General features: G+C 39.7%; 1 protein-coding gene across 2 annotated transcripts in view; it reads left to right on the top strand.

The window, feature by feature from the left end:
• Window positions 1–25,652, top strand: part of PAPOLA (poly(A) polymerase alpha) — a 60,932-nt gene extending 35,280 nt beyond the window's left edge. The window contains exons 13-22 of one of the 2 annotated variants that reach the window (XM_024568106.4): window positions 858–911; window positions 1,447–1,566; window positions 2,932–3,041; window positions 6,950–7,071; window positions 11,064–11,206; window positions 14,555–14,676; window positions 14,884–15,104; window positions 19,616–19,678; window positions 21,471–21,545; window positions 23,506–25,652. In XM_024568106.4, coding sequence (XP_024423874.1) covers window positions 858–911; window positions 1,447–1,566; window positions 2,932–3,041; window positions 6,950–7,071; window positions 11,064–11,206; window positions 14,555–14,676; window positions 14,884–15,104; window positions 19,616–19,678; window positions 21,471–21,545; window positions 23,506–23,601 — 1,126 coding nt within the window. In that variant the 3' untranslated portion in view covers window positions 23,602–25,652. The remainder of the gene's footprint in view (window positions 1–857; window positions 912–1,446; window positions 1,567–2,931; window positions 3,042–6,949; window positions 7,072–11,063; window positions 11,207–14,554; window positions 14,677–14,883; window positions 15,105–19,615; window positions 19,679–21,470; window positions 21,546–23,505) is intronic. The other variant, XM_024568107.4, reaches the window with a different exon arrangement.
• Window positions 25,653–26,484: the final 832 nt, after the last annotated feature.

Below are 26,484 nucleotides of genomic sequence, written 5' to 3' on the forward strand. Positions count from 1 at the left end.
ACACTAGACAGTGGTGTCAGTTTGCTTTTTGAGGTAAAGTTGCGCTGGGAAGTTTGGCTTCCATCACCTCTAAAATGGATTCTGTAGAAGAGTATATTATTGGACTGAACTTTTTCAGTCCCAAGAAATTGAGTTATATGAATTATACTTGAGATACAGTTTATTTAAAATGACTTAAAGGAGATACTTGGTCATGATGGTATTTTCTGAAATTAAGACTTGCTGTTTCTCTCATTTCGATGGGACTGATATCTGCATAGAAGTGAGATTTTTTTGACGCCCTCACATTAGTGGCATCTGCTGCTTTGTTAGAAAAATTTATTCAGGTACTTGAGAGAAGTCATGAGGCCTAACTTCAGTGTTAATGAACTTGGGTTTAATTTTCGCTACCTTTAAATTTGCATTAAAAAGCATGATGTGTTTGATAAGTATTTTTGAAGTTATCTGTGTAATATGTATACTTAGTGATCCTGTTTTTGTGGCTGCAACCTTGTTGCTTGGGTGGTCCGGCAGGTCATGTCCTAGGGAGCGAGCAGCTGGTTGACTCAGTAGGTAGAGCAGCCCACCGCAGTCACGGAGCCAGAGTGTCGGTTCATGTGTGTGCGGCATTCTGGAGTAACGCTGCTTGTTGGGTAACGATTCATAACACTGTTATTTTTCAGAGGAATTAGACTTGCCAGTAGTTACAGAAAGTTGGGGATTTAGCTTTTTGTGATTTTATGTACATACTGAGATTGCGGTCCCCCCTTGCTAAATTGATGCCGATGTATAACTCGTGAAGCTTATTATAGTATGGTTTAATATCCAGCATAAAGCACTTAAATAAAATAAATAGCATGTTGTCTTTATCTTCAAAGGCATTATATTGTACTTCTAGCAAGTGCACCAACAGAAAAGCAGCGCCTAGAATGGTGAGTACAAGATTAGACTTTACAGAAAAAATAAAGCTGCGAAATGAGTCAGATAGCCACAGAACACAGGAGGAGGGGGAAGTCCTTAGAACGTTCAGTTCGGTTTTTTTCATGATGGAGCTTTGCCCTTACAATAGACGTGTGGGGATTTGGGATTCATACGCACCTGATTTTTGTTGTTTGCCTTATCCATGTGTCATTTCCTACCCGTATGTTTAAAGTGCTTTAAAAAAAAGTGCTTTAGTTTAGCTTACTCATTTTTTCCCTTTAAATATTTGTTAAGATAATCTTTTGTAAACTTCCTAGTTTGAAATGTGGTTTGATTCTTCTCTCCCCCTGTTTTCTCTTCAGCATTTTTGGGTGGAGCATAAGGCTTTGGTTTTATCTATGGGGTCCAGACAGTTGAACTACCCCCTGTGTGTTTAAGTATGCTTTTTCATAATACTGCTTAACGTAAACATTTGATTTTGTGTACTTTATTTCACTTTTTTAAATTAACCAGAATTTTTATTAATACTAAGTGACATTTGTTCAGGGTGGGCTTGGTGGAATCAAAAATCCGAATCTTGGTTGGAAGTTTGGAGAAGAATGAATTCATTACACTGGCTCATGTGAACCCCCAGTCATTTCCAGCGCCCAAAGAAAGTCCTGACAAGTAAGCACTCTTCTGATTTAATCTGGTCTCTTCCCGTTTTCAGCTTTTACTTGTAGAAGCATCTGTAGGTAAATTTTAATAACAGCTCGCTATTTTAATGTATATATGGCTCAAAACCAATTTGAGATCTATAGTGTACGTTTTCCTAGTCAGAATCTTTGGAGAGAAAAATTCTTCCTTGAGAAGAGTCTACCACTGCAATGACTAGTAGTCTGTAATGGATGGGTGCCTTTTAACTGGAGTTCGGTTTCTGCACATCTGCCCGTTGGCATTTCCTACGATTTCTCTCTCGTCCTGTTTTGTACAGTGGTAATCAGAATATGTTACACCAAACGTCAGTTTTTGCTTTTTATATTAATGTTTTTAAGATAACATACTTGGATTCGACCTTGTAAAAATCTGGTTTGTGATGTATTCTGGACCAATGAGAAGATATATTAAAAGCAGGCTCACTTGTTACTTTCAAGTGTCCTTTACAGGTCAATTTCTGGTTTGCCTGTTGCTGTATTATCTGAGATTCTACTTTGCCTGTGTGTGTTTTGTTGCTTTTGGAGGGTGAAGGGAATTTTAGTAATGAGCTTTATTACAAAACATAAAACAGCATTAAAGAAAGATTGAAGATACGAGTGGATCATTTAGGATTGTGCTGTAATAGAACAGCTGTTACTCCGATTACTTATCCAGATGATTTTCTTTTGTAATCATGTAAAAAAGTGTGACTTTAGCTTTTTACAGTTTTGTTGCTGCTGCAGTCTCATTACTGAAAGACCATAGGATCCATTCAGTAGATGTGCCCTTGAGTGGTCAGAGGTAGCTGGTCACCCCTGTGCCAGTCGCCATGCTGCAGTCACATTTCTGGTCCTTTTCAATTGACATTTTTTAATTTAGTCTTTATGGGTTTTTTTCCATTGCCATTTAATCCCTTATATCCCTCTCAAGTGAGATTTAAAGTTTAAGGAATGTAAAGTTCTAGGTAAATTTTTATATCTAGAACATCCTTTCTCATTTCACAATTGTCTGCAATATGTTAATTCCCTTTCCTTCATTAGTTTGAACATAATTTTTCTTCGTTTGCAGTGTGTCTAGTACTTTAGGGTCATCATTAAGAAAGCTGGCTGTCAGTACATGGATAATATAAGTGTATTTGTCCTAGTACTCAGAGTGTTTCTGTAGTAACAGAAACGTAAAGGGCAGCTGTGTGGGAGGGCTTTGAGTTTCGATGGAGTTTGGGCTTAGAACTTCACTTGGTTTGCTCATGCATTTGTATTTCAAATTTTGCCACATATCTCAGGTTGTCATCCGCCTCGATAACTGTATTTTTATGAAGTCCTGATAAACTATAGTAATACTCTTCTTACTTTTCAGGGAAGAATTTCGCACGATGTGGGTGATTGGGTTAGTGTTTAAAAAAACCGAAAACTCTGAAAATCTCAGTGTTGACCTCACCTATGACATTCAGTCTTTCACAGACACAGGTACATCTCTGCTCGGGTAATCAGGACGTTTGGGTTTGTCTTCGTGTGTAATGTGATGTTTGTAGTAACTGTTACATTTGGGAATAGTGAACAGTAATTATCAAAGTAATCTTAATGTTTTTTGGGTTAGTTAATTAGTTTCAGTATTGTCTAATAGATAAATGATTTTTTTTTTCGGTTCTGGTACACCTAATGTTAAGTAGAACCATCTTAAATTTGGTTTGTCCACAATTACTTACTAGAAACTACCTGCGTATTTGATTATCCAGAAGACCGAGTCCATGTCTGACCGCCTTAGTAACGATCTTGAGCCCTAGAAATTTATGAAGCTAAACTTCTGGTGACTTTAAGGACATTTATCCTCTCTGTCAAATGTAGACGCAGGTGTTAACTCATGGGGGGTGGTAGGGGGATTAGAGGTCCCTTTCGGAGTGGCCTGTGCCCTGAGACACAGTCGGCAGTGCGGTTGAAAGACCGAGTGGGAGATGTGGTTGGCAGAAGCTAAGGCTGTATTGTATGCCACTTTCCCAGGGACTGGAGCATATGCCTAGAGACGGTGACAAACTGCATCTTTTTTAGGGACTAATCTTTCTTTCAAGCATCTCTCCTTTTCCTTCTGCTTTAAAAAAGTTTTAGTGGGTGTCATTTTTACCTTCCCTCATTAAGGAGTTTTCTTCTAAGGAGACTGAGATTTAACATCACAAGTTTTTCACTTGGAGAAGGAGAGACAAAGTGGTATAATATGTTAAAAAGTCAGTATCATACTCTAAGTGGAGAGGAAAAATAAAGGAAAATGCTGTGTATTTCAGTATGTAAATGTGTAGGTACGGTGATTGGAAGATAACACTTAAGTCTGGTGGTCACACCTGGCTGTGGGTCCATAGCAGTGTGACATACCTGGTGGCTGCATCCCTGGAAAACCCAGACTGAGAATACTTCATGTTTTTATGTAGAATTGACTTGAGTTCTTGGTTCAAATGATGGATAAGTGTGTTTTTTATCTTCAGGCATGTAAGTGGGACAGGGTAGAGTCCTTCATTGTGAGAAACTCATGGAAGGATAGCAAGTGTCCGTAGTGAGTAATAACCCTCAGTTACTGGGACAGCCAACGTCCTCACACAGGTTTTCTAGGGTGTGAGTTAGAGGGCAATTGCTCCGCCTGCCTAACACCACAGAAGTGTTGGTTCCCGAAGTAAAAACTGATGCCAACTTAAACTCTTTATGAACTAACAAATCCTATAAAGATACTTGAATTAGAAACTTTGTTTTGTACTTTGAATCTCAGCTGAGCTGTTTATATCAAAGATTGTATTAATGAACCATCAAGATTTTCAAGGAACTCTCAGGTTTTGGGGGTAGGAAATATTTATTTGTCCTGTATCTTGAAAAATTTTAATGGAATACTTTTGGGGATTTTGTAATAAAACAAATTCAGCATGTTCAAAACTCAAAAACTTACCTCCAGTCTCTTCCAACTTCTCCAAATCTTTCTGATCTCGGATTTTGGCAACTATATTCTTGTAGTTGTTCGAGCTAGAAAACTTGGACCCCTGTTTCTCTCTAGTTTTTCTCAAATAGTGAGTCCTCAGGGTCCTTGACAGATTTTTGGAAACTGGCTTGAAATGAAATGATGTATAAAGAAGCCAGTTTTAACCATAGGCTAATTGATGTAAACGTGAGTTAGGTTCCTGTGGCACAACTCTGGTCTCAGAGATATCAGCAAATTTTGAAATAAGGATCCTAAACACGTGTAATATTAGACATCGAAATAAATGTGAGCTGTCCATACACTTAAGAAAGATTAATAAAACCAAGTCAGATACCTATTTCCGCTTATTCCAATTCAGTGTGACTGGTGGCTGGAGCCTCTCCCGGCAGCTCAGGGCACAAGGTGGGACCTGCATGGACAGGACACCCTTCCATTGCAGGGTGCAGTCACACACACACCCGCTGTCTCTCATACTGGGACAGTTGGATCTGCCTTTTGCCCAACTGCACGTCTCTGGGATGTGGGGGGAACCCCATGCAGACATGGGGAGAACGTGCAGACTCCACACGGATGGCGATCCTGGCTAGGAATCAGTTGTTTTCCCCTCCTCAACAGTATCGTGAAATGATGTTATTTGATATAAATTCATTAAAAAATTGTTTTGCCTGTGCTTTCAGAATACATTGAGATTTCTGCTAATTGGTATTTCTACTGTCGTCAACCTAGTCCAGGCCATTTATCACTGCTTAGTTGGATTACTGCTGTTGCTATAGGATCCCTGTTCTGCCCGTGCCCAAGTTCAGCTCCTGCGGTTAGCATCCAAAGTGATATTAAGCGAAATCATATCTCGCCTGTTTAAAACCTATAATGACTATCCATGTCACTTGGAATAAAAGTCCAAGTCTTTACTGCAGTTTGCAAGACTACCTGATCTGACCTTCCCATTATATCTGACCCCATATTTTATTACAAGTTCAGAATTTTTTATCCATGTGTCTTGGGACCAGAAAGGTATCAAAGTTAGTACCATTTCAGGGCCTGAAGCAGCACTTGTAGTCAAAGACAGTGACATTTCTGCAGGGAACCATCTGATAGTCACATCGCACAGGTAGCGACCAATAGCTACAGACAGTTCAGATCAGGGTTTGTTGGCAGATGAGTTCTGGTGCCAGTCTTAGCGAAAGCGTCTGTGTCGGGTGGGAGCTTTTGGGATTTTAGAATTGCAGATATAGGATTACTGATCTCTACTTTTCCTCCTTCCCCATGGCCTTTTTTTTGTTGTTCCTCAAACACTCCAGGCATGCTCTCCACTCAGGACATTTTGTCCTTGATGTTTGCCCTTCCTGGAATGCTATTCCACCAGGCACTGTCAGCTCACTTCCTCACTTTCATTCAAGTCCCCACTCAGGTGCAATCTTAGTTTCCAGGCTGAGCTGCTTTTCTTCCCTACTCAGTTTTTGTCCATAGCACCTATTGCCACCTGATAGGAAGTACAGTTGACTTTTGAGCAACACAGGTTTGCACTGAGAGGTCAGGTCCAGTTATACGCAGAATTTTCCAGTTGACCCATACAGTTCAAACCCACGTTCGAAGGTCAGCTCTGGCTGGGAATTGTATGTGGAGGGCTGACTAGATTTATGTTCCGATTTTTGACTTCCCAGGAGGTTGCTGCCCCTAACCCCTGCATTCACAGGATGACTTTTATTTACTTAACTTTTTTTCAGTTCATTATATTTTCTCTCCTGACTGTAGACTCTGTGAAGGTATTTTGGTCTCTTATGCTATATATCTTCTGTGTTTAGAACAGAGTGATACAGGAGAACCAATCAGTAAATACTTGTTGTTTGAGTGAATGGATTTTTCCATTTTGGGCACCATCTGGAGCTAAATTATTTGGATTTACTTATTTTAGCATATTATTTTTGTTCCTGTGACCTGTGTAATTTATTTCTGTAGTAGAAAATATGCTATTGTCTTAAAATTTTATCTTGCAGATTCTTAAAAAGGTATCTTTAGGTATATTTAAATAAGTTTGACTTTTGCTGCATTTGTTACTTAGAATAGAATTTAACATTTTACTGGGAGCATAAAAGCATATGGATTTAAGAATCCCTTTTTTTCCAATTTTGCTGTTTCTTAAAGAGTTACTCTTAAAGCTTATCTCTTTGAGTTATTACATTGGAGGAATTCATAAATTTTGTGTTCTTATTCATTATGATAGTGACCTTGTGATAGGAGGGGCTTGGAGTTCGCTCAGGCCATGACTTGTCAGAGTGGAGAGAGGTTCTCACCTGGTAATTTTACATGTATGAAGTACTGCTGTGAAAAGGATCCCTGTTTAGAATAGCGTCTCCTGGGTGAGTTTAACTGCCTTTGTTAAAATGTTTCTATTTCTTGTAACGATTTCCTAATTGTGTAGTTTATAGGCAAGCAATAAACAGCAAGATGTTTGAGGTGGACATGAAAATTGCTGCAATGCATGTAAAAAGAAAGCAACTCCATGAACTACTGCCTAATCATGTGCTTCAGAAAAGGAAAAAGGTAAATTTAGAAAGTACTTACAAAAGCATTACTAATACAATATTTTATGTATATAGGTTATCAGGACTTCAAAAATTTAGGCTCAGTGAATCAGTTATATCTGAAATAGATCATAGCAATTTTAAAACCTAAGTGGATCTATTCCGTTACATGAAACCTTGTTCCTAGTCAGGTTTCTTGCACACGCTCCTTCAGACTTCAGAAAGGTTACTGGTGACGCTTCGTGCCCTTGTTCTGTATTGACTTAGATTCTTTGAAAACTCTTTTATTCTTATCTATTTAATTCCACATAAGTATCTCATTTCCTTTCCTTTAAAAAGTAAACAAATTAAATTAGGTATTTATGTAGATCAAGGAAATTAGATGATGTTTTAAATGAAAATGACTTCATTTTGGTAAGAATTATACATGCATTATTTAAATTTCAAAAGTTACCAAATATAAAGATCACTAACAGAGGTAACGGGAGTTAATGTTTTATATTCTGTTGTTAGTGCTTCCTGTTGAGTAACTTACAGCTTTTTTCTTATTTGGACTTATTACAGAGGATATAGTGGGATTTTAGATCAGAGATAACAATTACATTTTTGCTTTACGTGGTTTCAAAAGTAGATGACTTATTCCTATAATGGAGTACTTAAAAGTAGCAGTGAAAATAAATGAGCTACAGCTACATACTATGTGAGTTAAAAAGGTACAGATGAATATGTACTATTTGATGTGTTTATATAGTTTACCAGTTTAAAAAATGTAAAAAAATATATGATTTAAAAGCAATTATGAAATAACACTGTATAATAGAGAACACTTACCACCACACTCATCATAATGGTTGCTTAGCTGGGGCTGGGAAAGAGGGGTAAAGCAGTCAGTACAGAGGGGGCGTCAGCTTCACAACGTTCTGTTTCTTAACACTTGAAATACCTTGTAATGCAAAAGTCTGTCAGTCAAGGGCAGTGGCTTCGAGTAGACTTCCCGGTTCCATTTCAGGTTCTGCTGTTTCCTAGCTTTGAAACTTGGGCAACTTTTATAACAAGCATCATGTACTTGATTTGCCTCATCTCTAAAATCAGCATATAATTTATCTGCCTTACTAGGTATTTTGTGGGAATGAAATGAGTTAATCCCTGTGGAAGGTGGTTGAGACTAGTACCTGGCACAGAGTAAATGCTTCCTTTGGTTTCTGTTGTCATCACGGTCGTCACCACCATCAGTCACTGAACGTGGGGTACTTGCTTGGGTCTTTTTGGTCTAAAATGTAAATTTTTTAATTAAAAAAAATAACATCACATTAAAACCTGTATGTAGCTTAACTTACTTTCTTCTCAGCCTAACAGCTTCATGGGTTAACTAAATAATCTGGAAAGTGCTAAAAGTACACTGTTCCTTTCTTGAGCAATGTTTGTTTTTTCTTTCTTTTTCTGTTATTCTTTGTTATAAAATATCTATAACATAAAATTTACCATAAAGTAATTTTATTTTTAAAGTGTCAAGTATTTGTTTTCTAGTTGTCCCTTGATATTATATTATTAATGGGGTTAAGCAGCCATACTTCTGTAATTACTACATATAAAAAGAGTACACATTTTGTTTTCACAAATAAATATAAATAATTACATTGTTATTTAATACTTAACCTATTTCTGTTTTATTAAACAGCTATTTATCACTGAGGTAATTAGATTTTCCAGAACTTAGGATTCAGATTACTTTTTTTTTTTTTTTTTTAACATCATTGTGTGCTTGCCTCTCATGTCCCCCTCCCACTACTGGGGACCTGGCCGGCAACCCAGGCATGTGGCCTGACTGGGAATTGAACTGGCGACCCTTTGGTTTCCAGGCTGGCACTCAGTCCACTGAGCCACACCAGCCAGGGCTCAGATTACCTTTTAAAACTCCTGTTTACATGGCTATATTGATATTTGGAACAACTAGTGTATAGTTTAAGTAAATTTTATCTTTATTCTATTTCTTAAGGTAGTAAGTAGATATAATCTTGTAGAATATAAAAGGAATCATTAATGATCAAATTTGTTTAATCCAAAAATTATGTTTATTAAGTAACATTGAACTATAGTCTCATCACCTACTAATAGCTACTCTTAACATTTTAGTTTATTTCTACATAGACTATTCAGTGCACATATGTAACCACATATAATTAGGTATTTTAAAAAGTTTTTGATGGTAACCATTTTGTGACCCTTTTTTGGTGCTCGCTGTATATTGTGACTAACTATGCAAGTTACCTTGTAAGTACTAATGGCTGCCTAATATTTGTGTGGCTATTGTGGTAAAATCTATCCTCTGACATAATTTAAATTATTTCCAACTTTCTACTCATAAAATAGCACTTTTCTTCTTTTTATAAATAACAACTGCCTAGAAATTTACGTCCATGAATCTTTTCATTGGATTCTTACAGTAGCGTCCTTTTATTAACTGCTTTTTGCAAAGCACCAAGTACAAGTTTTTTATTTTATTAATGATGCAGCAAGCCCATAAGTATTGTCTGTGTTGTGGAAGAAACAGAGCGGTTACTGCCCAAGGTCAGGTGGTATGAGTGTGAATTGGGTCTAGGTCTCAGTGCGAAGCATGTGTGTGTATTTCTTTCTGTGGTACGTTCTGTCTGTCTGTATCCAACCAGAAAGTTGTGATAGAATGTTTATGATTTCTTAGTACGGAAGTCTCTCGTGCCAACAGAGACACAGACCCATAGACGTAGACACTGAGGCAAAGCAGCTTAATGCTGTTTTCTGTGCAGTCCAAGCAGGTGAAGCTTCCACATTTATAGGTCATCCCTAACAAGTGGCCTTTTACCTCACAGGTGTTTGATTACCTGGGCATGCAGGTAACTATTTAGCAGATCCTTGTCTGGGTGAGAGTGAGATTGGTAGCATTTTTTGGATAGGAAAGAGGCTCATTATAATATTAGGAAATTTGAGTCACAGCAGACTTCAGAGCAAGTGGCATCTCGCTCTGCTGCCTTCCCTTTCGGCCAGACCTCACCTTCCCGCTGGATCGGTGTTTGTTTATGTGCACGAGTGGTGTTTCTGTAGAGCACGCACGTGCCCACACACAGGATAGGAGTTTCTGTCAACAGTGCAAATACTTCCATTAAATTGTTTCCGTAGGTAAGTGAGCACTGGGGCTGAAAGGATCCTGGAAAGAAAAAAGACGCTGAAGACATAAATTTGATATTGTAATAGCACTGATTGCCGAAATCGAAACTTTAAGTCACTTTACAAATCAACTTCCATCCATAGAACCACTTACAGTTTTTTTAGCTTTGTTTGGTTTTCTGATACTTGAATGCTTTACTTTTTAAGAAGCAGGGCCAACATCAGGATTTACGTGTGGATGTGAGGTTTAGTTTTCAGAAAATACTCTTTTCTGTAGGCTCATTTACACCATTAAATGCACCAAGTTAAAGCCCTGAGTTGCAGTAAGAGCACTAGGAGACCTCTTCTCTGGGGAGGCTTGTTGTTTACAAGTCGGAGTGGCACTACATTGTACTTCCTGGTATTTTTTTGAAATTACAGGAATTTTGTTTATTACACAATAATTTAAAAATCTGTAAACAATTATTTCTAATTCCACAAGCTAGAGATATTCACTGTTAACATCATGTCATTACTAAAAGACTTTTTTAATAACGTGTGTGTGTTTAAGCCCTCAGATACAAGATCCGTGTGTCTTTATGTGCATTTTAATTTGCAGTGTGTGTTACATTCAGTGTGTACGTTTAATATAACATTCCTTTGTCTTATTTCTCCCACAGAAGAACTGTAGTTGAATTGTCGGCCTCTTAGAAGTTAGGAGTATGTGTCTCTCAAATCTCTGCCTTTTATAGTCAGATGACAGTTCTGATTTTCATAACCAAAGCTACAAATTTTGATTTGCACATTTTAGTAGCAATCACCAATTAAGTAAAAGATGTTCATGGGATAAAAATAACAGATGTAGTTGATCAAATATTTTATTAATTGCAGCATTCAGCAGAAGGTGTCCGGTTGACACCTCTGAATGAGAACAGCCTCGACTTGTCTGTGGACAGTGACAACAGCATGTCTGTGCCTTCACCCACTAGTGCTATGAAGACCAGTCCACTGAGCAGTTCTGGCAGCTCTCAGGGGTAAGGAGAACTGGGGGGTGCAAGTGCAGTGGGGATTCATAAACACACCAGATGTGTTCTTGATGTTGTCAAGTCACCTATTTAGGATATCATTTTCATTTCATCTTGTAATACGTTTTCTGGTACTGACCCAGGCAGCAGCCACAGTCCCAGCCCCAGTGGGGGGTGGGGGGTGGGGACGACACCTGCTGTGTGTCTCCCTCTGCGTCTTTATCCCTACAGTGACTTTAAGCATCCAGGTCTCTCCTGGTGTGGGACTGGCTTCCCTCTGGGAGGGGAGGGAGCTGCGAAGTTACAGTTGCTGTTCCGGCTCTCCTCCAAAGCTCCTGTGGCAGCGGCGGTCCCTGGGACCTTCCCGTCAGCCTCCGCAGTCTCCTTACCATCTGTCTTTAAACGTCCTCTGCAATCTTTGGCTTCCAAACTTCATATAAGCTGGGATTCTGTTGGCTGTTCAGAAGATTGGCGAGGTGTCCAGTTGGGTGCATGAGTAAGTGGGTTCAGCTCCCACCTACCTCGCCACCATCTTTCACCAGCGACCTCATCTTGTGATATTTTTTAAATGTCCATTTAACTTAGTTTTGCAGAGAGTAATTTTTTGTCCTACTGCATCATACTTGTAGTCTATGTGAATGTGAATGGTAGTGCCATAACCCCTTTAGTTTTGTGTACTGAGACACCCACTGTCTGTAGTGAGTGCTGTGGTTGCTAAGGAGCACAGACAAGAGGGACAGAGTTACCTTTCTGTCCTGGAGTCGCTCATACCTGTGTCGCAGGGGAACGTAGACATGGTGTGGGGAACAATGCTAGGGATCGTCTGAAGAAAAATGAAGATCTACACAGGCTGGTTTATGTTAGGGGAAGCTTTTTTTAAGAATTAAATGTCTGTAAAAACATTCAAAGCAGCTAAGTCTGTATTACAAAAGAAATACATATATGGCTGTGGTAATGAAAATTAGCACACAAAAGGCCAAGGTCATATTTATATTTAACTTCTGTGAATCTTTATGGTATATCCCTGTAGACTTTTTTAGATGGATAAACAACAATTTTTAAAGGGAGCTGTTATGGTAGACTTTTGGGGTGCCGCTCATGTTTTAAAAGTTGTGATGGTTATACTGATCTCGTTAGTAAATGAGTTGATACTTAACATTTGATCACATTTATGAATGCATGTTATATTTCAATTTTTAAAAAACAGTTTTAAAAATTGGATTGTTAAAGTATTACCAATGGCAAAGGCTCAGGGTGAGATGACTCTTTGGGGGAGCTTGAAACAGAAAGTGCTGAGGTACAGCGGATGGGTTCAGTCCTCTTGTCGTGGACTTGGCATGGGCGCTGTGTCTTCAGGCTAATGGTGCAGAATCTGAAGCCTTCAGGCACGAACACAACACCTAAATCTCCAGTTTCAGAGCAATTCCCCATTTGTAGTGTTAACTTCCAGATTTTTATTTTTGATTTTTTTAGTGTAAAAGCAGAAATTTTAATAAGATTTAGGGCTTTCTATAAAAGCCTTTGTGTACTTTGAATTTATGCAACATACTGGGGTGGTCAAAAGTAGGTTTACAGTTATAATACATATGAATAATACAATAATAAAAACTTTCACGGACTCCCCGCTGTAAATGTGTGTGTAAAATAGGTGTATGTACTAAGTAATTTCAGAAGTTTCAATATTAGAAGTAAATACTTCTGGATTTCAAGTTCAATCAGTTATGTACTGACCACTTTGCTAGCTCTTCCAGGGTTTTCCCTGCATGTGTGGCCCTGCTCACCCGCCTTTTGTGCTGAGTCATGAGACGTTCGTGCCTTTGAGGGCTCTCTCCTCAGGCCTTTCCTCCATCTCCTTCATTTCCTTGGGCTTGTGCTATCACCTGCTCTGTTGACTTCGGTTACTTTCACATTCAGTAAATTCTCACTTAACATTGTTGATAGGTTCTTAGAAACTGCGACTTTAACATATAACAAAACCAGTTTTACCATAGGCTAATTGATACAGACACAAGTTAAGTTCCTGCAGCGTATTTCTGGTGGTTTTGGTCTCAAAAACATCCCCAAACAATTCTAATACTAAACATTGAAATAAAGGGAGCCATACATACATTTAAGAAAAATTAATAAAAACAAGATCGTGATTTTTCTAACCTGCTGAATCCAGTTCAGGGTGTGGGTGGCTGGAGCTTATCCTGGCAGCTCAGGATGCAAGGTGGGACCCACCCCTGGACGGGACGCTCTCCCGTCACAGGGCCCCTCACGCACACCCCCACTCACTCGGACCGCGGCACTTGAGACACACCGGTTCCCCTGACGTGCACATCTGAGAGATGTGAGGGGAACCCAGGGCACCTGGGCAACCCCGTGCCGACACCAGGAGGGTGTGCTGAACTGCACGTAGACGGTGTCCCCAGCGGGAGTCTGTCTGTCTCTCTCATCAGTATTCCAATGAAATGACATGGCGTTGAATGAAACAGAGTCATTTGAGGACCTGCTGTGCCAGTTAGCTCCAAAGCTTTGAGAAGCCGAATGCTCTCTGGCTCTTCTGTGAATGCCACATAGGCGCCAAAACCCTGGAACCGCTCTAGTGTTGCCCGGCTTGCCACGGCGGCGTCATTCGCAGCTGCAGAGAGTGAGCTTTAGCTGAGGGGGAGAGGAGCAGCAGCGGGCTTTGCTTTTGTTCTCTTTTTCCAGGAGGTAATAAAAATGAGATTATTTAAGTGCTTATGTATTGGATTTATTTAAAATAGAAAAGTTGAAGAGAGAGGAGAGTGAAGGGGGAATGATTGGAGTTTCTCAAGATGGCAGGAAGGAGTGGGATCCAAGACACAGAGGGAGGGTTGGCCTTGGAGAGCCTGCCGCTTATCTGGGCCACTGGGTGGGCTTTCAGGGTTTCCTGAATGCTTAGATTTGGGTACAGAAACATTTCCATTTCTCGGATCATTTTCTTATTTATGTTTTTTGATAGGATTCTTTTCTACCTCAAATCAAATAGAACTGTTCTTAAAAATCTGTTCTTAATATGGCAGTCTCTAGCCAAATGTGGTGCTTGCCATGTAATTAATATTAAATAAAACCACATACTCAGTGTCTGACACTGTTGCATCTGTAGAGTGGCTCCCAGGTGGGCTGTTGCAGGGACGGACGGGCACCGGGAGCTCTGCAGGGCAGCGCTGCTGTAGTGTGTCGGTGTGCTTTTGGTTGGGGGTCACATCTTACCGAATAGAGTCAGTTACTGATGCGTCTGTCTGGGAAGCAAACCTCGGCAATCATTTCCTTTAGAAAATAGCTTTACCTAAGTGTTGCGATTGAATTTTGTACTTCTCTATTTACTTTTTAACTTTTTTTCTTTAATAGCAGAAACAGTCCTGCGCCAGCTGTAACGGCAGCATCTGTGACCAACATACAGGCTACTGAAGTTTCTGTGCCACAAGCGACTTCCGGTGAAAGCTCAGGCGGCAAGGAGATCGGTTTGACAGGTTTGCGGGGACTCACAGCGCATGGGGTTTCAGGCTCCATCTGGAAAGGTGCCTTTATCTGTCAGGTGGTTTGAATTCAGTGTTTAAAGGCCATTTTAGCATTGGCGTGTAGAATTATCAATGCAGTCACATTCAGAGACACGAAGACTTGTAAGTGGACGCTGACGCGATGCAGTTTGTACGTACTAATGGATGCTTACTGCGCAGGTGCACCGAGCGAGAGCATTCCTCAGACTGCCACCCAGCCAGCCGTTTCGTCACCACCAAAGCCTGCGGTGTCCAGAGTGGTTTCTTCAACGCGCCTGGTAAACCCGTCACCCCGACCTTCAGGAAACGCAGCAACGAAAATACCGACACCTGTAGTGGGAGTCAAGAGGAGATCCTCACCTCATAAAGAAGAGAGTCCCAAGAAAACCAGAACAGAAGAGGTATCTATATATTCGTTACCCGTGGGAATGCAGCTTGCCTATCTTAAAATCCAGTGGAAGAAAACCTTTGTGAGCCAAAATTGAGAAGCAGCGAGGAGGAAGCTTTTAGGGAACTTGCAGATAGTGCTAGAGTGCCCTAGTTTCTCTGCACTCCCCCCACCCCCTGCCCTGCCCTGCCCCTGACCGCCTCTTCCATCAAGCCGGGCCTCTCCACCCAGACTGCAGCACAACTTAGCAAGGACTTACAAGACATCCTCGTTTAGTGTGCCCTTCTCACCGTCTGGTATGTGCGCTGGTGCGTCAGTAGCCTTCTGGACACGGTTTTGTGTCTCTGCGATCCAGATGGAGGTTTGCAGTCTCCGCAGTGAGTACGAGTGGTTCTCAGGGAATTCTTGCACAACGACGGACCAAGTTGCAAAGTCAGATTAGTTTGGGGACTTGAATGATTGTTTTCTCTAACCCTTTAGGAAATTTTCTAGCAATACTTCACCATTTTGTAGTGGATGGTTTATCTTATCAAAGTCTCAAATAGTTTTAAGAAAACCAATAAAAGTGTACATTGGTTTTAGCGTGTGTCTTAGAACAGACGTAGCCTTGTTACACAGTTGCACTGACCCCCAGTGCCACTCTCGAGTCGTTTTCCTGCTAGCGAGGTATTCCCACTGCCACGGAGGTGACAGTCCGAAACACCAGTTTTGCGGCGATTTTGGCTGAGAATTGGTTGTTTAGGAGCGTAACTCATTATAACAAAAGTTTTTTTAGGATGTGGGAAAAAATCTTTGTCGTGGAGTGTTTGATCTGTAATGGTGAAGAGTTATTGTCTCTAGTTTTTAATGTTCTGTTCCCTAGGTACTGAAGTTGTTTTGTTTTAGGAAGTAGTCACTATTAATGAAGTATGAATAATTTGGTAAATTTTGTCATTCTTATGATGCTAAGGGTGAATGAAAAATGGTCACAGTTTATTTTAAAACACGTGTTCTGAAAACCCATCTGTAACTGTGTAATTATCTTTCTAAAGGCAGTGATACTGAACCCTAGGTGTGCATCAGAATAACTTTTCCACGTCCCACCCCCACCTCTTAATATAGATCCTAGGGCCTTCTCCAGATACACACTGAATCAGAGCTTCTCTAGGAGGTAGGCTTGGGAATCTTTTTTTTTTACACAATAAGGAAATAACTTTGTGTATTATGTTTCTGTGTAAAACTTAATTTTTTTTTTTTTTTTTAAAGAAACACCACCCAAAGGAGATTAGCTCAGTCCCTCCCTTCCTGAGTCATCTGCTTCTCACCATCTTCCAAATACTAGACGAAGACCTTTTGGAGGCAGGGGGTCGTGGGGAGGCAGCTACCCAGAGTCTTGCAGAGTCTTTATTAAAAGCCCCAGTGCTCCTGGATTGTGTTGGCATTAGCCTAAAAATGTACTGGTTTTGGTGTAATTGTACATTTTGTCTATGGATTCTTGTTCAGAGTTGTCATAGCGTTTCAGAGTTCACATTTCTTTTTACCTTAGTAAAGTATATGGAAGTATAACTCTAGATGCCGATCATTGTTTTCTTCCTTTTTTTTCCCCAAAGATTTTATTTATTTATTTTTAGAGGGGAAGGGAGGGAGAAAGAGGGAGAGAAACACCAGTGTGTGGTTGCCTCCCGCGCACCCCAAACTGGGGACGTGGCCTACAACCCAGGGCATGTGCCCTGACTGGGAATCGAACCGGTGACCCTTTGGTTCTCGGGCCGGTGCTCAGTCCACTGAGCCACACCAGCCAGGGCTCATTCTACTTACTTAATTGGTTAATTTCTGAATGATTCTCTGTGACTCTAACTAAATGTGTACCAGCACAATATTTGTAATTTTATTTGCTCTTACCTTGGTAGAAAACACTCATGTTTCCTGTCTAATTTAGAGAAGCAGTAGGAATATAAAGTTTCTAAATTTAGTGTGGAAAATTCTAAGTAGACACGAGAGAATCACTTCATGTGCTCGTGTGCCCATCATGCAGCTTCAGGTGTAGCAAACTCAGCCATTGCCTACACCCTTAGTTCTTGTCAGCCTCTCCACTTCTCCCTGTACCTGGATTATGTAGATGCAGAGTCCAGGCAGCGTACCATTTCACTAGTAATTTTGAAATCTCCTACCTAAAATGTAGCAGTTACAAAAAAAGTATAAACAAAACAAATGTAACCTACTTAGAAAAAAGTAAATAATTCATTAATATCAAGTATCTGGTTGGTGCCCAAATATCCCTGATTATGTCATTGATTTTTTAAAAGTCTTTATTCACATCTGTAACTAAATAAGATCCCTATTTAGCATTTGATTGATGTGTCTTTAAGTGCCCTGTAAAAGTATGGCTTTCTCCCCTTTTTTCGTGCAGTTGTTGGTTGGGTTTAGTTTCTCAGTCCGGGGTTTGTTTACGGCAGCTCTATGGAGTTGACTAATAGAAATGGAGTTCTAAGATACAGAAGGGGTCTTAGGATCTTGGCTATCTCTTAGAATAATCTGATTCCTTAGAAGAGATACTTGAGGTTCATTGGCTTTTTCATTTATAAAGCTAATGGAAGTCAGAGACAGGATTAGAATCCAGCCTAAATCATAGTGCTAAATTGGAAGAAGATTGTTATAAATATCCTAAATAGCCTCATTTTGAAGCTGTCCTAAACTGGAGTCTTTTATTCTCTGTTAATGAGTACTTGGTATTAGAAATTGTAGTAAATCAGAAGGAAACATGGGTACTATTCAGTAATAATACACTAACATGTATGTAGATAGGAGGGCTTTAGGTATTATCAGGTAGTTTAGTTCTGCTTTCCAAATATATATAAATTTGGATAATATGAATGTAAAATAAAAATAGAAAAATTTGCCCTACATATTTTTTAAACTTAACAATGCTATGTTTATATTTTACTTATGTGTATTTTCTTTTATTTTTTTAATTGATTTTCAGTGAGGAAGAGAGAGCAGACAAGCCTCAGTATTGTTCCACTTACTTAGGCATTTTTTGGTTGATTCTTGTATGTGTCCTGACTGGGAACGCACTGAGCTCCTTGGCCAGGGTTATATATGTATATTTATGTAGATAGATAGATAGATACACACACATTTAACACTTACGGAAAACATGTACAACATTATAATGAATAGTTAGGTTTGTGTCACTTAGCAGCTAACAACTCATTGCCAGCCTTTCATCTACATACCTGTCCCCCTCCCCAGTGTTACCAAGCAGATCCCAGGCACATCATTTCAATCATAAGTACTTCTAAAAATAAGGACTAATGAAAACAGAATTATAGGTATTATTGCCATACCTGTTTATGTGTGCGTGCATATTTACCAGTTTTAACAATAGTCTCATAATGTCGTATATTCAGTCAGAATTGAAATTTGCCCAGTAGTCGGCCCTGGCTGGGTGGCTCAGTTGGCGAGAGCCTCATCCCCGTACACCAAGGTCGTGGGGTTGATCCCTGGTCAGGGCGCGTGAGAACCGACCAGGGAAGGCACGGATAAGTGGAACAGCAATTTGTGCTTGCTCTCTCTCTTTCTCTCAACCCCCATCTAAAATCAATTAAAAAACTTTTTTTAAAGAAAATATTTGCCCAGGAGTGATTTTAATGACTACATATTTCTTAAGTTAGTATGTTTGCAGGATACAAATAAGGTTCTTATTATTGGAATTGGTTGATACTGCTATTAATAATCTCCTACTCTGTAAGGTAGCCTATGGTTTCTAGGCCTTATTTAAGAGCCACATTTAAAATTAAATTCTAGTTCTGCCTAGTAAAGAAAGCAGAGAAATTAGTGTCAAAATTATTTTTCTTATGAAAGTGATACTTATTAACAAGTCACTGCAGGAATAAGAAAGTACAGCCATTTTTGGCTTTTCTTTTTTTCCTCTTTATCAAAAATGAGTTGTTTTGAATAAAATTATAATAAATTAAAAAATTAAGACCTGCAGAGAACATTTCTGAAACCTTGTATTCAGGATTTTAATAGGTCTCACTGGACAGGGGCATTCTGTGGTCAGTTAACTTTGGGAAAGTTAAAGGGATGTGTGTGTTTTGTTTGTTTGTTTGTTTGTTTTTTAATAGAATCGTGTGTGTATGAGAGAGGGAGAGGGAGGGAGAGAGAGAAGGGATATGAATGAATCTCCCAGAATGCAGGTGATACTAATTCAAGTCTAAATTGTTTAATTAAGGAACTTTTTTTTCTCTTTCATACAAAAAATAATTGTATGAACTTAGAGGTTTTAGGGGATGCACTTTAGGTGGTGATGATCACCAAGTTTTCGTCATGTTCTTTTTAATTTTGGCAGATACTAAAAATTAGTATACGAATTAAACTTATTAATATGAAAAAAATTAAGTGAATCAGTAATCTAAGACCATACTTGATCCTACAGGTTAAATTATTTCATAATTTTAAAAAATGATATAAATTAAAGCATTGATTGGCAAGTAATCTAAATTTTTCGTTTTAGAGAATAAAGCTTTTTTTTTTGAACAACAGGATGGAACAAGTGAAGATGCTAACTGTCCTGCTTTGAGTGGACATGATAAAACAGAAACAAAGGTACACCGAATTTAGCCTTGGAATACATACACAATTAAGAGGACAGACGGTGTGATAGGAATGTCTCAAATAGTGTACTGTCTTTTGTTTAGTAGCTTATGTTCATTATTGTTTTCAGAGAAGTGTTTGTCCCTTTTTAATGTTAATTTACAATGCTGAAATTGAATTCCTCAAAATATTTGAGGCCCTTCTAGATGCCCTCTAATCTAATAGCACCTAATGGGATAGAGCGATGAGTGAGCTATGTTCCACACCTTTAAAGAACTTCCAGTTAAGTAAAGAAGAGGCAGAAACACTTAATTACATCATCAAAGAAAATGAAAGTAACTGAGGATGGTGGTGGTAAGAGGCAAGAGGAATTAGACGTTATTTTCTTACTGCAGAAATAGTGTAGGGCTTCAGAACAGGAAGACGTGGTATTTGAGGTGGTCCTCGAAGGGTATGTAGGATTTGGGGCAGTCCAGGATGAGGTCACCTCATTATTGGGATGAGAGTGTGGAGTATTTGGAGAACTAGTTTTTGGCAGAAGGTTCTGGCTAGAAGCTGAGGTGCATGGGGCTTGAAACAAAGTAGATAGGATGGGAACTCTGTTAGACTTGGAACGTCATTTTTTTTCAAAAACTGATCTGTACTAAATAAATCCTTTTAACGTACCTTTCTTCCCCCAAATTATCTAGATTCCCATGATTGCTATTGTAGCACGTATTGTTTTGATATCTTTATAGATTTTGTTTGTGTATACTGCCAATGCTTTTTGCTTTCAAATCTTTATTCTTTCTGTAAATCAAGAAAAATTTTTGTCATATTATATCTAGAAAATACTACTAACGGCTGCATAGAATCCTATCTTAAAGCAGTTTCCATTTTTTGCGTGAGTTTCCTATGGTTAAAGATTGCTTCTGTTAAAAAAGGAAGTTGCTCTTTCCCACTGTAGTATTAACTGTAGCTAAATACCTGCCATCCATTTATGTTTATTAGGAAAAATTAATTAAGGAGGAATTACTGAGGCAAATAGTATCCTTCCTTTTAAAACTTGATACGTGTTGCTGGGCTGTGCTGCAGAAACACTGCGCTTCCTCATTTCCGCTCCTTACATCCTGCTTTACGCTTTTCCGTTTCAGAGGAGAAAATTGGTGTTTCATTGTTTTATTATTGTATGTGTATTTGTTCTAGAAATACACATTTTTATGCTTATTTTCATTTGTGTATAAGTATGTGTGTGTTGTTTTTTGTGCACTATTTTTAAAAAGCAGAATGACATGGTTCGTTCAGCCTGTATTTTCTGATTAAACATAGAGTAGAATCAGTATGTCGGTTGTTGAGGAGGGGCAGAGAAACCAAAAGGAAGGAGGGTGTAGCGGCTTTGTACTTCAAATTGAAGGCGTGGGAGCCATTTGGTGCTTTGGTAATTTTATTTAATAATACTAAATAGGCTTTGTTTTTTTCACATAACTAAGAGCTTGGGTTTATATTTTGTTAATTATTGTCTGGGCAACGTTTCATAATGTGCCTGTGTGTGTCTTTAATTATTGTTTGCTTAAATGTCCAATTGGAGCTGGTTGGAAAGTTGAGATATTTTGACCACGCTTTAAAAGATTTAAGTAGGCAAATAGAAATTTATGTGTGTATGAAATGGGTACTAACCTACAACAAGGCTTTCTAGATGATTTTGTACTATAGTTGAGTCTTTTTCTTAATCCTTTCTGTTTTCTAATATGTACTCTTTATTAGCCACCAAACCCAGTTACATTTATTTGGTTTTTAAGTCTCTTTCCCCATCTTTGTCTCGCAGGAACAACTTGATACAGAGACAAGCACAGCTCAATCCGAAACTGGTCAGACAGCGGCTTCTCTGTTGGCCTCTCAGGTACTAAGTGTGAAAAGCAAGGAGAGTTTTATACAAGTTAAGATTAGTGTGGTCTAATGAATTAACGGAATTACTTGCTAGCTTATAAATGTGTTTGGTGTAGTTTATAAAGCACAGGGTCAGATGGAGCCTTTTTGTTGTTGTCGTTTGAGCTGTCAGGACGGCCGACTGCCCCCTTACACGTGAATATTGCCCGTCGCGTAGCCCTCACGGGTCGCAGCCTGCCGTGCTCCTGGAGGGGTCTCATTGGTAGGTCAAAGGGGAATGTGAGTGATGGCAGCTAAAAACCATTCTTTATGGACTTAGCGAGGTTAATGTGATCTTTTTATTTTTAAAGTGTTTCTTATTTCTGATCTTCAGTTATTTATTGTAACCTATAGTTCTTTAAAATAATTTTTTCATTTGACCTAGAAATTCTGCTTGTGACAGTAGGCACCTGGAACCTTTTTCGTTGACTTGCGAACTTCCATTTGTTTGTGAAATGTTTTCTTCTTGAATTCATTCAAATTGAGTATATTCCAAAGTCTAGGTCAAACTCTGACACAAAGTAAATACTTTCTTTAAGCAGAAGTTACACTGGCTAAGCCCACGAAATCACTGAGATAACTGCTGCGGTCGCTGCCGAGCTGACTCAGTGATGTTTGCTGCTCTGCGGCTCAGAGTCATTTCAATGTGGTCCTTCTAAAATGCGGTTCTGCTGGCTGTTAACCTGTGTCACAGTCCCTAAGGATATTCTAAATATATGTCTACTGTTCGGGAATGTCCTCTATTTTTACAACCTTTATCTAATGAAAGCGTGTTTGGGGGGGTAACTGAAAGGACATCAAGAAATGCTGTGCTTGATGCCACTGCATGGGCCACCCTGTTCAGCGGACTGGCGCTGTCCTGCTGTGGCGACGGCGTGTCTTATCGTTTGCCACATCACTCTGCGGGGGCTCTTGCCGAGCGCATCCCTGTGGTGATTGGTACCCTTGGGTGCTGGCCTTGTAGCTGTTTTTATGAGGAAGTAGAATGAAAAGATTCCTAGAGCCATTGACAGGAAAACCACCCCATTATAAAAGTGATTGTGTTGGTTTTTAAAAATACATCCCTATGGTTGGTGCTATAAGGGGAATGTTTTCTTGGGGAGGGGTAAATACTGTGGCTGTGTCTAACAAAGAATCCTTACTGTTTTAAGATAAACTTGAAATATTTACAGATGAAATGATAGGATCTCTGGGATTTGCTTCAGAATAATCGGGAGTGGAGGTGGGAGGACAGTGGATCGGTTTTCATTTGACAATTGGTGAAGCTGGATAATGGATGCATGGGGACTCACCATATGATGCTCTCTGCTTTTATGTATTTTTGGAATTTCCCGTAATAAAACGTTTAAAAATTCATCTCTTATGTTCTTGAATGTTAAAGAAGGCTTGTGATTTAATTTACTTTTATCATGAGACTTCCCTGAAATTTAGGGTAATTAAATTATTGCTAAGTTGTGTAGATTTAATTTTATAATTTACAGGGTCAGAAAATAATAAATTTACTGATAATTGCTGCTCCTATCCTGTGTGTAAGGTGAACTTCAAATATTCCCCCACATGGGGGCGCTCCAGTACCAGTCAGTACTACAGCCGTTGGTGTTCTTACAAGTGAAAATAGTTCAGTATGAACTTAAAAATTACATGATAGGTGATTCTTAGAGAAGGGGGTCTGTAAAAGCTGTATTTGAAATTACTTACCAGTTTTCTATATATTGGTAAAATGTTTCTACAAGTGTAGAAGAAATAATCTCATAGTACATCATATTTGTTTGCACTCCATTTTGACATCATTTTAGAACATTTTTCTTTAAATTTTTAATACTTCTCATGGTAAGGTCCCGCCCCGTTCTTAGGAGTAAAGCAGTGGGGAAGTAAGTCTCATTGTGCCGTTACAGTGCTTTGAACAACGTTGTGTTCTTTGCTTTTGTTCTCAGAAAACATCCAGTACAGACCTTTCTGATATCCCTGCTCTCCCTGCAAATCCTATTCCTGTTATCAAGAATTCAATAAAACTGAGATTGAATCGGTAAAAACAACCTCAGGGGTCCATAAACAATATCTGCCAACTCCACCTGTTGTCTTCAAACCCTAAAAAAGGAGAATGGAGGGTCCGGGACTAGACATGGCTGAGAATGGACTTAGGGTTTTTGTGGCCTCCCTTACTGGGCTAACCAGCACTTGATCGGAAGTCCAGGTTAGTATGTGAAGCCAGGAGTACTATTATTATTGTGTTAGCAACAGTTGCATTAACTATTTCAAAAAATTACTGCCTTTAAAAAAAAAGCAAAAAAAAAAAAACCCCTCAAGCTCTATTTGTATCCATAATCGACACCTGGATTGGGTTTGTGTTTGATGCATTGTTTGAAAAATTTGCGATACAAACTGGCATAAGAACTCCTTATTCTGACGATGCACTTTTATGTTTTTTTTTTTTTTAATTAGAAAGTAGAACTAATTTTAGATTTTCAGCCTGATGGAGTTTCATTTTTTCTTGAAGAATTTCCTTTCCCTTTAGTCTTCAAATTGGAGACCATTGTGCAGGTGTACTGCTGTGCTTCAGAGAGGGGCTCAGAGGCCATCTAGTTCAAGTCCCTGGGAGGCAGCTGTCGCCCTTCCAAGTGAACCGGCAGTTCTAGGGTGTATATTTAACATCGAAAGAATAATTAGGAAACTCTTGGTTTGATGGGGTCATGATTAAGAAATGATATATTGGTTTTATTTATAGAATTGTTTAGAGTGCATATAAATCAGCGATCAGCCAGCAAACATTTTTCTTTGAGCTTATTAAAGCTCCATATTCTTTTGCCTTCAATCTGTTGTCTTTGAAACAAAGCTTTTTGCTCCCTCCTCCTTGCTCTTCTTTTTCCCTTTCTGCTTGTATGCACAAGGTAGGGTGACTTCATACAAAACAAAATGCCCGTGTTTTCCTAAGCCGTGGTGTGAGACCAGCGGCACGCACCGCTCGGTGCTGGGCCCGCGGCTGAGGCTTGAGGACGACGGAGGTGATGCCTGGGAACATGACGTCTCTCTGGGGTGGCCGTGGGGTCTCTGCATAGGAGGAGTTTTGTACACTCCACAGAACTCCTGTCGGTAGCAAAGTTGATTTTTTCAGTTTTAAAAATGTGGGCAAAAAGGCATTTTCTCCAAGAATTTTAAACGAATTTTTACTTTTAAATGGTTGACCAAAATTTGTCAGCAAACTTTACGTGTAGAAACATTTAAAAAACCATTTCTAGCAAGGCGCTTGACATCTAGTCAGCTCTCTCTACTCCTTTCCATTTCGCTTTATCCCGTCAGCGGAGTAGGAACTCTTTCCTTTGAAGAAAATAACTCCTCAGAATGCAGCAGCAGCACCTCCGTCTTCACGAACTCTGAGGGATGCCAGATGTTGATAAACTTACCCTCTCTGGACAAAGCAAACCTAACCGGTCTTTCCGATGAGCATGCTCCACGAGCCCCGCGTGTGCTCCCTTCTGTCACATGCGCATTTCTGTCCCTGGTAACTGCAGCTGCGTAACCCTTCCCCTGTCCTGCATTAATTTTCCACAGCTGGAGTGCAGTCTTTCCCCCTCAGGCTCTGCATTAATTGAGGCTTTCTTTTCACCACGCTTCGTAATGTCCAGCGTACACCACCTCTCCTCCCCACATCTTTGCTCTGCACAGCCTCCTTGCCCTCCTCCCCCCACCTACGGAAAAGCGGTCATACTAACAGGTGAAGTGTACAAGGTGTCTGCGTGTTTTGTGTAGCTTCAGAGTTAGACTGAAATTGCCAGGCACAGATTTAGTCTTGTCATTTTGTTTACACATTGGGGAAAAATTCAGTTGATTAAACCTTTCATGTAACTGCACCCAAGTTTTGCCAAGCTGGAGACTTGGACCTTTTCTGTGTAGTGACTTTTTAATTCTAGTTTTCATAACCTGGAGATCAGACTGTTGCTTTCGCATGATGTATGTGGTGTCCCATGACTGGAGTTTGCTTTGTTTTATAGTATCTGTACTCCTTGTATTTTTCAAGAGCTATTTTGTAAACAGATGATGTATTTCTCCATTGAAAACACAATAAAAAACAACAGCAGCACAATTCCACAGTTGGCTGGTTTCTTTTGAGTGACTTGTCGTCTTTTGTTTTTTAAGTGGTATGATTGGTTCTACTTAAAGTTTATGTGGTACAGGTCTAAGTGAAGATTTGCAGAAGAATCGGCCGTGGTTAACTTTAGAAACTTTCTTTCTGGTTAACTTACCCCAGTAGCAGCAGCCTAATGGTAATTGATAGCTCACACCACTAGTATTTGGTTTCCACGTGAGCGAGCGCTAGGGAGGCAGAGAAGAAGGTGGTTCATGTTAATCCAGTCCCAGCTGTCCCATCCTCCGGAGTGTTTACTCTGAGCGAGTGGCCCTGCCCCTTTCCTTTGTGTCCACCCCGTGCACATACCCGTGCGCCCGCCCACCTGCACCCGGGCTACTCACAGAGCTCTGGGTTTCAGAGCAGCCGGCCCGCGCTCTAGTGTCAGCAGGTGGCACTGTTGTTTCTCAGTGAACTTGAGATTAAAAAACCACAGCGCCAGCCAGTATCCTACACTTCTCCTTACTAAACCCAAATCAGATGCCGCTTTTCATAAACCTCCAAATGCTCAAGCATTGTGTGTGTAACTACAGCGAGGAGTGAGCCGCTCCGGACTCCTGTTGGTGATGGCCGGCCCCCGAGTGTGGTTATCTTCGGTGCTTTGGGTGGAGCACTAGACGTCCTGACGGAAAAGCCGGTGTTCCAAGGAATGTGCATTGGTGCCTATTTCATCCCAGAAACTCTTAAGTTCCAGTGCCTCCGCTGCGTATAAAAACACATGGCTGCAGTGTGGGATGACTTTTTATTAAACCTCTGAGACTGTTCGGTAAAAGGGAGAATACCGTAAAAA

The sequence above is a fragment of the Desmodus rotundus genome, chromosome 7, assembly GCF_022682495.2.
Source record: "Desmodus rotundus isolate HL8 chromosome 7, HLdesRot8A.1, whole genome shotgun sequence".
In the NCBI taxonomy this organism is placed as follows: Eukaryota; Metazoa; Chordata; class Mammalia; order Chiroptera; family Phyllostomidae; genus Desmodus; species Desmodus rotundus.